Source organism: Sarcophilus harrisii, chromosome 2, assembly GCF_902635505.1.
Source record: "Sarcophilus harrisii chromosome 2, mSarHar1.11, whole genome shotgun sequence".
Classification (NCBI taxonomy): Eukaryota; Metazoa; Chordata; class Mammalia; order Dasyuromorphia; family Dasyuridae; genus Sarcophilus; species Sarcophilus harrisii.
In genome coordinates, this window is record NC_045427.1 from 58,452,182 (window position 1) to 58,465,276 (window position 13,095).

The 13,095-nt window shown below is 42.6% G+C and overlaps 1 protein-coding gene across 2 annotated transcripts in view; it reads left to right on the forward strand.

The window, feature by feature from the left end:
* The first annotated feature begins 2,604 nt into the window (after nt 1–2,604).
* Nucleotides 2,605–13,095, forward strand: part of CMTM4 (CKLF like MARVEL transmembrane domain containing 4) — an 84,456-nt gene continuing 73,965 nt past the window's right edge. For both annotated transcript variants that reach the window (XR_004231660.1, XM_031950328.1), the window contains exon 1: nt 2,605–3,124. Coding sequence is in view for 1 of the 2 variants with exons in the window: in XM_031950328.1 (XP_031806188.1) it covers nt 2,939–3,124 (186 nt within the window). In the remaining variant the exon portion in view is untranslated. The remainder of the gene's footprint in view (nt 3,125–13,095) is intronic.

Sequence of the window (13,095 nt, forward strand, 5' to 3'; positions counted from 1 at the left end):
TCAGTAACTTTAATGACCAATCTCAGTTGCAGAGAACTGATGATGAAATATACTTTTCTTCCCTCAATAGGGGAACTGATGAATGTAGAATATTGTGTACAACATGTTCAGTTGTGTCTTAAATATTTATCCTTCTTAGAAGGCAAGACTGATAGGGGAAATAGTTTAAGGGGAAATTACTAATGGAAGAAAAACAAAAAAGCATCAGAAAAAATTGAAAATTTTATGGCTCACCTTCATATGCAATACTTTGAAAAGCACTTTTCTCACAACAAACCAATGAGATGAAATTAGGGATTATTGTGAAGTCTTTTCTTGAGGTCAAAAAAATCAACTTCATTAGTACAAGATGGGGAAGACATTCAGTCCAATTCAACAAGCACTTACTACATTCTAGGTACCGGAGCCACAAAAATAAAAATGAAACAGCCCTTGTCCTCAAATAACTTACATTAAAATGGAATGACAGTTTGAAAAAGATCTGGGGCTGAGGTGGAGCCAAGATGGCAGAATAGCAAAAAGGGAGCACCCCTAGCTCCCCTAACTCCTCTAATCATATCTAGAAGACACATCAGATTAAATCCTTATAAGGAAATCCAAGGGGAAAAAAAAATCACAGTGAGTCATTTTTCCAGGCCAAGTCAGCATAGGGAAACAGAGAGGTTTATTGAGACTAGGGACAGGGTCCTGCCAGAAGCATTCTGGGAAGGGAAGGGCTGTGTACCAGGGCAAGAACACCAGACCCAGCTCAAAGAGGCTTAAACTTGTACATTTTAGTACCAAATTCCAATTTCCTACTACCCAATTCCAAGTCACAGATCCAGGGTGGAATAAGGAGGGGACCTGAGCCTAGTAGTGATGTTCCAGAGTGAAGAGTGGTTGCCAGCTGTAGGTTGAGTCTCAAGCAAATAGGATGTTTAGATGTAAACAGTTATTCCAGTCTATAAGGCCAGTCTTAAGTCTGCAGATAAATCACCGGAGCAGAAACTCCAGACCGAGGAAAGCCTATAGTTCTGATATTGAACCAGTAGAGCTTTCCAGCTGGCTGACAGTTCCCCTGCAGCAATAGTCTACTGAAACTCAAAGAGAATGGGCCAACAATCTTGTTGCTTAGACCAAAACCCACATAATTTTCAGAGCTCAGATCAGAGTGAGCAATGATCAGATACTGTCCTGCAACAGATCACTTTGAAAGCATGGAAACTTTCAGGTCTTATTTATTGACCCTGAATTAACACAATACTTTGTATCTCAAGCAGGCAAAAGCACAACCAACTCAGGCATTTCCTCAAGAAGTAGACACTGGCCTTAATCAAAAAACAAAAACAAAACAAACAAACAAACAAAAAAAACCTAACCCAACAGAAACCGAAGGGAAACAGGCTGGAAGAACGATCTAATTAATCCTCAAAAAGAATTCCACCCATAAAAAGCTATGATAGTAACAGGGAAGCTCAAGACCCAAAATACGAAGAGAATGATTCCAAAACACCTGTAAGCAAAGTCACAGAGAAAACCATAGCTTGGGCATAAGCTCAACTAGAATTCCTAGAAAAGATGAAACCCAGCTACTCCAGGTCCAGCCCAAATTCTTCCCACTCGGAAGTATTGTTATCACTATCCCTCCGACCACTAATGTCCCAAGCCAAACAAATGCTCCCATTTCCACTTCTTCGCCTCCTACCCCAAACGGAGCTGATTCATTGTCAGTACGGGAAGTTACCGAATTTCTTAAGTCAAATTCCCTCAAACCATTACAAGCTCCCTTTGCTCTCAAGAGGCCGAACCTGACTCAGTACACAAGCATCAGTTTAGTAAGAATTCATTAACTATATAGAGTTTGCAAACATTACAAAAAAAAAAAAATCAACTCATTACATCTTCACAACAATCCTGGGAGGTGTCATTATCCAAGTTTTACACTTGAGGAAACTGAGGCCGAGAGAAAAGTGACACACAGAGGTCACACAGAGGATGAGATGAGGAGAAAGTGTCGGAGAAACAGGGAACACGAACTTGAGCAAACTCAGAGAAATAGCGCAGGAGGACCTGGCGTGGAGGGCAGGAAGAAGCGGGCGCGACTGTCCTCGCACAGCTGGTGCTGGGGCAGAATTTGAACGGAGGTCTCCTTTCCTCCCTAACAAGCCCCGCTCGGTTTCAGGCCTCCCGTCCTGCTACCGCTCTGCTCAGGGAGCAGCCCCCTCGGCTCCTTGCCGCCACCCCCCCTCAGCCCAGCAGGTCCCGACCCCAGCAAATTTCTTCCCGTCTGGTTCCCCGAGAGTAGGAGCCAGCCTCTCCTCAGCCCCCTCCCGGAGGGCAGCCGCCCCCCCCTCAGCTCTTCTCCGAAGCGCGTCCGAGAGCGCCCCTTCTCCGCTAACTCCAGCCCCTTCCCCGCTCCCGCAGCCCCGAGGCACAGGCCTCCGTCAGTCCCCACCCCTCCTAGGTACGGCTCCACCTCTTCTGGCTCCCCGCAGCCCCCTTTCTTCCTCCACCCTCCGGAGCTGGCGAGGGAAGGGTCCGGGGCGCCCCTTTCCTTCCCCCTCCCACCTCCGCGCGCTGGCTCGGGATGGGCGGGCCCAGGTCTCGCGGGGCGGGGGCTGGAGGCGGGGCGCCCGCGGCAGGTGAGCGGGCGGGGGAGGGAGGGATCCCGCGGCGACCGCGGAGCGGACGCCCCTTCCCCCTTCTCTCCCTCCCGTCCCTCCCGCCCCTCCCTCGCTCCTCCCGCTCCTCCCGCCCCTCCCGCCCCTCTCTCCCTTTCCGCTGCCGAGAGGAGGCGGCGCCCGAGCGCCAGGAGCCCCGGGAGCCCGAGGAGGCGGCAACGGCGGCTGCGGCCTCGCGGCATCGGCTCCGGGTCCCTCCGCCCAGGCCGGGCCGGGCCGGGCCCGCGATGCAGCCGGCGCGGCCCCGCTGAGAGAGGCCGCCCGCCCCAGGAGCAAGCATGCGGAGCGGCGAGGAGCTGGACGGCTTCGAGGGCGAGGCCTCGAGCACCTCCATGATCTCGGGGGCCAGCAGCCCCTACCAGCCGACCACGGAGCCCGTGAGCCAGCGTCGCGGACTCGGCGGCCTCCGCTGCCACCCCGACTACCTGCGCCGCGCCCCCGGCCGCTTCAAGCTCGCCCAAGTGGTACGTACCGCGACTGGGGGCTCCAGGGGGGACCCCCATCCCCGCCCCGCCTGCTTCCTGACCCGAGGATCCCCCGGGACCAGCCCTGCTCCCCGTCTTGGGGGTCCCTCCAGCCGGCACCGCTCCCTGCCGGGGCTCGCCTCAGCCAGTCCCGCTCTCCTTCCCGGGAGGATCCCCGCCGGTCATCCCCGCTTCCCGACCCCGGGAGATCCTCCCTAGCCAGCGCTTCCCGAGCACGATCCCCAGGGCTAGAGGGAGGCCCCCGGGCCAGCAAGATTTCCCCCAAGCCAAGAGATTCATCTCCCCCTAACCCCGCACGAGCAAGGGGACCTCTTTCTCTCCAGACCTGTCTAAGTCTAGGGAGCCCCTTCAACCCGGTCGTTATCCCCAGCTGAGGCAAAGGGTTCCTCTTCTTGCACTGTCCGGGCCAAAATTCTCCCTCTCCCCCAGCCAATCAGGGGATTTCCCCCCCCAAACATGGGAGAAGCATCCCTTTTCTCCTGCAAGTGGTCCCCATTTGGTCAAATGGTGTCCTCCCATCAAATCCCTCTTTTCTTCCCCAAGACCTCGGTTTTCACTTCCTTTTCACCGCAGACCACTAGAGTAAGGTCTCCTTCCCTACTCCCCAGGAGTAGTTCCCCCTCCCTCATCCCAGAGGAGAGATCCTTTCCTTCCAGTCCCTTAAGTCTTGCCTTGCCCTTCAAGGCATCTGGGTATTGCTTCAGGTTGTTTTCCTAGCTTGTGTGCTGTTCCTGGCTCTCCTTTCCCGTCCCCCTTGGGCCCCACCTTCCTTCCGTTCTCCCTCAGGTACTGGTGCCTGACTTCCCATTTCCAGTGCCCATCCCCGGGTGTCACAAATAAGGGAATTGAGTCCGATGGGTGAAATGATTGCTTGAAAGCCACACTGTAAATCGTTGGCAGGACTGGGTGTCCAGACTTTACTATTGTGGTGTCTCCCTTAACCCTAGTACCTTTGAATTTTCATTCAGGGGAGCCTCTAAGAAGACTCTTTATTGGCGGTGCCTTTTGTACTTTCTTCACATCTGGGTCCAGGCAGGGCACACCCAGTCCTCTTCCTTCTCTCCTCCTTCCAATGGGCACCAGGCCCACTCTGCCTTCTCTCGGCCTGTTCTTTTCTTCTTTGCAAGGAGTTTCAAAACAACCTGAAGTGGAGTAGCTAGGCTTAAAGTCCTAGTGGCGAGCCACCTTGTCCTTTGCTATTCTGTCCCTCTCTGCCTGGTTCCTAGATCTGTTCTTCCTCATGCTTCCACAACAGATACTACTCCTACTGACAGCAGGGATCAGTTTTCAGCTGCAGTTTTCATCTGCGTTTTAAGCACTCTTGCTTCCCACTCATTAACAGTCTCCAGGGTCAGACTTCAGCCCAGCCTGTGAAGTAAACACACAGTAAAGGAAGCTTCTTTTTCTTTTAGCCTCCTCCTAGGCACAAACATATCTTTCTTCACTACCTTGCTTTTTCCTTAGTTCTGTTTTTTCTTCTATTTCCATATATCCCAACCCCTTCCAGGTGCCAGTTTCTCACTGGCTCATGGATAGTCCAGATCCTATACTCATGGCATGATCTTGATTAAGCTCTACCTTCTCTTTCGGGAAGCCTTCCCAGCTCATAAGAATACTTCTATTACCTTGAATTTCTGCACTTTTGAATTGTTCTGTTGTTTGGTGCATTTGCCGGAAAGGGAGCTGTGGTGTAATGGAAAGAGCCCAGAATTTGGCATCTACTTTGAATTCTGGTTCTATGGCCTATCTGTGTGGCTTTGGTCTAGATGTACACTTTTCCATGCCTCAGTTTCCTCATTTATAAAATGAGAGGGCTGGGGATCTCTAAAATTTTGTTTTTCTCTTCCCTCTTCCCCTGCCCTCAAATCCTGTGACAGTAATGACTATTTGTGATAGTGACAAAAGAATCTGTTTTCAGAATAGGATATTTAAGTATACCTAGCATTTTGTTTTTTCTGTTTCCCTCCTTGCACTTTACAGAGGACATAAACATTCCTTGGGAATAATACAGTTTGATTGTATCTTTAAATAAAGATCTCAGGATTGTAGATAGCATAGTTAAAGAGTAATGATTATCTCCCCTGTGTGAAAAAACATATTCTATTGAGTTCTGGAGAAATATTTGAAAGGTTTTAAAGAAAGAAAATGGGGCTGCCTTTGAATTTAGGATAGATTTTATTTGGTAAAGGTTGAAATGTTTACCAAGATTTAGTAGCTATATTGTTGATAAGCTTGGATTAGGAAGAGGGAAGGAAGATAAGAGATGCATTCCTTTTGAAAAGCCTTAAATTAGTATTAGTGCATGAGCAGAAGTTAATAAAGTAACCCAGTGCCAGGGCAGTTGGAATACATGAACAATATTAAATGACTTGGATTATTTGCCCTATGGATTTTTGCAAATAAATTAGCCTACAAGTGGAAAACCTGAACTGGCCATCATAAATAGCTTGATTAAAATGATCCTCATTATCACCTTACTCCTGAGTTCATTTAAAAAAATAATTTTAATTTAAAAAATTACCTAAGACTGGAAATTGAAACTAATAATATTATATTTTTGCTTTTTGTAAGGTAATGTTGCTCTGTATCAGTAGATAGGTCGGAGATTTGTTTTGTTTTGGCCATAGAGAATTGAATTCTTTGACATGCAGCTTTATAGTTATTTGTCTGATTTCTGCAGTAGGGACACAGGAAAATATGGATGATGGGATGGAAGGGACAGGCAATTAGAAAAGTTTAGATATCTCAGATTTCACTCAACAAGTTCAATTTAACAAATAACTGTTGTATAGTGACAAGAACCTAGAATTGGGAGTAAGGAAACCTAGGTTTGAATTTTGGCTCTGTTTTCTCCTACATAAAAAGAAAAGATTGAACTACTTACTGCCTTAAATTCTTTCTGTCTCTCAATTCTGTTTCTGTGAATATTTGAATATTTATTATATGCAAAATATCTTGCTGTGTCCTGGGGATCATAATGGTTTTGCTTCTTACTAGTTTTGTGACTTTAGACAATTTAATCAACTTCTTGGTGGCCTCAGTTTTACCATTTGTAAATTGAAGGGATTGGATTAGATAACCTCTAAGTATTTAAGACACACATACATACATACACATAAACACATGTGTATTTCTCTAAATATTTCAGTGTAAAGAAGACAGTTCTTTCACACCATCAGTTTATCTTCTTGGGGTATAAAAAGGATAAGGTTCTAATCCATCTACTCTCCTCCCTCCCCCCCAGGCAACTTGTAATATTGTTGGTAAAAGTTAGGATAAGCAGTAGCCAGGTGGCACAATGGACACAGTGCTGGACCTGGCAGAATAGGAAGGCCCAAGTTCAAATCCAGATTTAGATATTTACTAGTTTTTAATGTAACGCAAGTCATTTAATTTCTGTCTTTGCTTCCTTATCTGTAAAATGGAAATAATTGTAGTGTCTACCTCCTGGGATTGTTTAATGAGCTAATTATTACAAAGCCCTTTGTAACCCTTAAAGCAATATATAAATGCTATCTATTATTGTTGTTAGTTTATAATTATAATAAAGATTATACGTGATAAAGATTATATAATTATAATAAAGATCGAAATGTAAAAGGTCTAGTAAAATACTTTGAGACTTGATAGAGGAAGGTTGACTTGAAGCTGAGTTATGTGGGAAGACTTTATGGAGGAGGTGGTATTCAAGCTAGGCCTGGAAGGGACCAAATTGAGTAGGTGGGTCAGTGCCAGGTGTGGGTGATGGCATGAATGGGATACAGGAGAGAACATGATGGAGAACAGCTATTAATAGGTTTGCTGGGGAGAAAAATGTGAAGGGGAATAGTCAGTGATCAGGTTGAAAAGGTATTTGAGGTGGAAGCCAAGTTGTGGGGAGCCTTGAATGTTTTTGGGAAAACAAACCAACTCCATATGTAGTTAAAACTCAATCACGATCATCACAGCATAGTAATGAAAACTATACATTGTATGATATTTCTAGCCTTTTTAGGGAAGCTTCTAAATTGATCAAACCAAGCCATTCACTCTCTTCAGATCACATTCTTCATATTGGTAGACTCACTCATCAGGCTTTAGTTGCAAATGAGCCATGATGTTGGCCTCCAACATCTTGCCCCAATACTCTCAAACTCACATTTCAGTGTTAAAGGCAGAAACAAGAAACCAAGATGTAAATTTTGACTGAGTTTTTAAAACAGGACTGGAATGAAAGAGGGAGCAAATTTATTTTGTGGTCCTCCAGAGATTGGGGAGAGGTATTGTAAAGGAGAGCACAATTTGGCTTTGTGAAAGAATGGAACTGACAGACACACAGACAAGAGAGGAGGAGAAGAGGGGAAGTAGGGAGAGATCAAGATTGATTTCTAGCAGTGTTGGCAGTCTGTGCACTTGGAATGGGGTTCCTCAGCCAAGAGAGAGAACCTTGCCATTACTTCCAGGTTCCTCATTGGAAGGCTCCCCGAAAAGGCATGAATGATCTCCTGGGGAGGGTAGCTGTGTCCTTTGGGCCATCTGGCTACTGCTTATCCTAACTTTTACCAACAATGTTACAAGTTGCCTTTAGGGGAGAAAAAGAATCTTATCTTTTTTTGCCCCCAGGAAAATAAATTGATGGTGTGAAAGAACTGTCTTCTTTATACTGAAATATTTAGAGGCATACACACACACTCATTGCTGGCAAGGGTTGGATTAGATACCCTTTGGGGTCCCTTACAAATCTAAGGCTGTTGCACTGTCAAACTTAATGGTAGGTGGGCTGCACCTCATTCCCATGGTTTTGGAAAGGATTTTTGAATGCTGTTGTTTTGACAGCTTTCACTTTAAATCAGAGACAATGAAACAACTCCCACCCCCATTTATCCATTGTATCTGGGGGATATAAATAAATTCATTTCTACTGGAGAGATACAATATATCCACAGCTAAATAAAGGTAGAATAATATTGATAAAAACAGATACAGTTATTGGTATGTGGGGAAAAGGGATTCTTATAGGAAAAGCCAAGACAGCACAAATATTACTGAAAGTTGATATGAAAAGGGAAGTATTGTAGCTTGGGAGAGGGACTGACTGTCCACGCAAAGCCTTAGATGCTTGATTGGAATGTAGGATGTAATATGTAATGTCAGATCAAACAAACAGGCATTTAAGGGCCTACTATGTGCCAGACATTGTGCTAAATGCAAAGAAAAGCAAAAACCAGCCTTGTGTCAAGGAACTCTCTAATGGGGGAGATAACATGCAAATAATTACATACAAACCAGATATACAAAGTCTTCTAAAAGTCTTAATGCAATTTCAAGTTATTAAAAATATAAGATTTCAGTAAAGAGACCATAAGATAATTTCAAATTGAAAGTTCTAGCATTAAGGAAGGACAAAGAAGTTTCTTGCAGAATGTGATTTTAGCTGAGTCTTGAAGGACACCAGGGAAGCCAGGATTGCAGGCATGGCCAACCAGTTGAAAGTAGAGTGCTCATATGTATGGGGGATCTTGACAGGGGAGTGATATGTAAGACTGGAAATATAGGAGGGATAGGTTTTGGAGGGCTCCCAGAGCCAAACAAGATACGGATACTTGAGGTAATAGCGAAGCACCAGAGTTTATTTATTGCATGAGGATGTCAGGCTTGTACTTTAGAGAGATCACCTTCCTAACTGGGTGAAGGAGGAGCCAGAACCTCAAAGGCAGTGATGTCTTATTAGACTTGACTAATGGTCTGGATCCAGACTTGTGAAGGTCTTTAAATGCCTAATAAGTTTGGCATTTGGTATTTTAACCAAAAAGCAGCTAAGAGGAAGCCAGGTAGGCTTCTGAAGAAGAGGGGGGATGTTGAGAATGATAGTCAATGGTATTAAGAATTAAGGTTTGGATTTTGGTGGCCATGTATCTTCCAGTGTTATTTCAGCACAAGTCCCCCTGGTTGTGAATCTCTTCCTCTGTTTCTAAATTATTTTGTATTTATTTTGTGCTTGTTTATGTCCGTGTTCTTTGTTCCCTTTCTTCCAGTGGGAACAGAGGTATGGTTTCAATTTTGAATTTGTTTCTCCAGTAGCTAGAGTAGTTCTTGGTACACAATAGGCATTTAATAAATGCTTATTTGATGAATGTTTGTTGATGTTGATCATGTTTCTGCTACTTGAGAAGAATTGAAAAGTTAATTAAGCTAACATTTATCTTCTTAATAAGGTTTTAGTTTATACAAAGTTATGTAACCATTAACCTTATCAAGGTTACTAAGAAACAATGCTTTTAAGTCTGTCTCCCAGGTCTGCTTGTTACTCTGTTGATAGTATTCAGATCATTTCATACAAGTTATCAGGAAATATAGAAATAATGACCAGATCATCATCTGTTCTGCACACATACATAGCTAAATAAATGTTGAATAGTACCAGCTCAGCCACTAAGGGTACATCATTTCTTTTCAAGGGCTTGGCTTCCTCATTCATAAAATAGAATAATTAGAGTGAAATGTCCCCAATGATCCTGCCAATCTTTTATGAATTGTATTAGGGACACATGAGAAGGAACTTCAAAATGTGATACAGAAGTGCTAAGACAGTCATAAAGCATCCTGACTATAGTGATCTTGCTTCATTTGTCTGAAGAGCTTGAAAGAAATCTGGGATGGTGATAAATGGGAATGGTTATATAAGACATAAACATAGTCCCTAACCTCAAAGCTACTTGTGAAATAGTTAAATAAAAGGCAATATGTAACCAAATGTTAAATTATATGCTACCTATTTTAAAAAATATATTTATTTTTAATACAAATTGCTTTATGAATCATGTTGGAAGAGAAAAATCAGAGCAAAAGGGAAAAACTGTGGAAGAGAAAAAAAAAAACAGAAAAAAGAAGCATGTATTGATTTACATTCAATCTCCATAGTTCTTTTTTTTTTAGATGCAGATGGCGTTTTCTGTCCAAAGTTTATTGGGATTGCTTTGGATCACTGAACCACTGAGAAGAACCAGATCTTTCATAGTTGATCATCACACATTCTTGCTGTTATTGTGTGCAATGTATTCCTGATTCTGTTTGTTTTGCTCAGCATCAATCAATTCATGTAAATCTTTCCAGGCATTTCTAAAAGCATCTTGTTCATCTTTTATAGAACAATAATATTCTATTATCTTCACATACTGCAACTTATTCAGCCATTCCCCAATTGAGGGGCATCATTCAGCTTGTTCATGTTTTATAGAACAATAATATTTTATTATCTTCATATACCACAACTTATTCAGCCATTCTCCAATTGAGGGGCATCAACTCATTTTCCAATTCTTTGTTACTTCAAAAAGAGCTGCTATAAATATTTTTGCACATGTGGATCCTTTTCCCTCTTTTATGATTTCTTTGGGATATGTATATATTACAGTATATATTACATCTTAAAAGAAAAATCAATGGGGATTAGAATAGTTGGAGAAGGGTTCATGAAAGGGCAGGGCTTTGAAAGATGGGAAAGGGGATTCAGGGTTTATATGGCTGAGCAATAGCTTGTATATTAAAGGCAAGAGCCAAATGTAATAATCTAATGAGACTACTTAAGAGAGTGGAAAAAACCTTTGTGTTGGAATCAGGAAGCCTGGGTTCGGGTCTCAGCTTTGACACTTAGTTCTTAAATACTTTTATCGTTTTATTATGTTCCTGTGCAAATAATAAATTATGTTTATAACATGAACTGAAAATGCTGAAAAATAGAAAAGAAACTAGAAACAGTGTTCCTTTTTAGTAAACTATATTTAAAAAGAATGGTTGTAATAGGAAATAGCAATTTTTGCTGAGAAAGCAGCTTTTTCCATTGAAAGGGAGAGGGTTTGCTGGCTTTACCTGGCATTATACTCAGTAAAGACAATAAAAAATGGGAATTGTGTTGTTGAAATTATACATTGACTGCATTTTGCAAAGGAATTATCACACTCATCACCAGGCTACCTTTTCAGTTAAGTTTTTTGAAATAGATGTATGTTCAATTCTGTGTAAAACAAAAGGTATAATACATATAGTATTGGAAATGTAGTCAAGAATATTTGAATTCAAATCTAGCCTTGGAAACTTATTTGTAAAGTCCAGACTAGCTCTCTGGAGGACCTCGAATTAGCCCGAGTCTTTAGTTTTAGTGGAGTGAAGGAGGCAGGAGGGCCACCATGAGGCTGGTCAAAGATGGAGTCTGGAATCTGGTGTCTTCTCTTGTGTCTGTGGCTGAGAGAGCTGCTGCTGAGATAACCTTCTGAGCCTGAGACCCCCTTTAAATACTCCAGTAGGATTACATTACTACCTCACACTGAGCATGTGTATTGTAGAACATTAAATCACCATATTACCCTAAGAATATGCCCACTAGATTGAACATAGAATAGAACATTAAGTATGTTCTTAGAGAGAATTATTATCTCACATTAAGTAGGTACTTAACTACAAATACCATGTTGTCCTAGATTTAAGTACACCTTTTCAGAGTTCCTGCCCTCTACACTTATTAGCTGTATGAGTTAGAGCAAGTTATTTAACTGCTGCCTACTTCAGTTTCTTCATCTATTTTGAGGATAAAATCCTTTAATGCATTTTGTACAACTTAAAACTATATATAAATGCTGGCTGTTATAACTACACTGCACTAGGTGCTGGGAAAATAAGACAATTAGCATTTATGTAGCATTTTAATATTTAGTAAAAACTTTCCTTCTAAGAACCTTTTGAATATAATTATCACCATTTGTATTTATCCTCATTTTTATAGATTAGGAATGTGAGGCTCAGTGAGATTAAATGTTGATCCAGGATTGCACAATGAGCAAATGTTAGACTCAGATCTGAACCTAGATTTTCCTGACTTCAGAGATTTTTAGTCTAGCATATTGCTTCTTTGAAAAAAGATAGTCACCTTAAGAATGTTAGTAGAGTTACTAAGACATGCCTGTAAGTCATTATAATGCAAATCTAAATGCATTGGCAAGATTCAGCCAGAGTGGTTTAAGAGATTCGGTGGATTAAGATGGCAGTGGGTATATACAGCGGTGAGAAGGCATGGTTTCATGAGGAAGATGGCCCCTGAACTGGGCCTTAAAGGAAGGGGTAGGATTTCAGCAACCTGAGATTGGAGTTTGGGGGGTTGGTTGGGGAGTGGAATCCCAGCCATGAGAAGCTAGGTCAACCAAAGAATACATGAGGGATAGGCAGAGTGTGTGATATAGGGTAAAGAATGATAGTTGGAATTGGATTACTGAAGACCCTGAGTGTAGGCTAAAGAGTTTGGACTTTTTTCTGCAGATCATGTGAGCAGGATTCATTAGCTACAGAGCTGTTCCATTAGGTGGATTGCTCAGTGAGACTCCCAAGGAGTGGATTGGAGAGCCCAGGGACAAACACTTGAAAGCTATATTTCTGTTTCTTCTGGAAATGGCTTTGACTAGATAATATCTGAGGTCCCTCCCAGCATTGTTTTATTAAGTACATGGGGCACAGACTGTTCTTTTCATTTTGAAAAGGAAGAAACCAAGAGAAGGAGATCATTTCAAGTTACCCAAGTCACATGACCAGGTAAGTAGTAGAACTAGGATGTAAACACTGATCTTGTCTCCCATGGTCAGAACTTGTCTTCTCTCTCCTTCCCCCCTCAGGCATGATGGCAACATGGAATGAGTCCTGGAGGGGGAGTCCAAGGGTCTAGGTTCAAGGGCCGACTCTGCTCCTATGTGACTTGTTAACTTACTTTGCTTCTTTGGACCTCAATTTCTAATCTATAAAACAAGGAGGTTGGGTTAGATGGTATCGAAGGTCTCTTCCAATTTTGAATTTGTATTGTTGTTCAGTAGTTTTTAGTCATGTTCAGATTTTTGGGACCTTTTTGGGATTTCCTTGGCAAAAATACTGGAGTAGTTTGCCATTTCCTTCTCCAGTTCATTTTATATGTAGATGAGAAACTGAGGCAA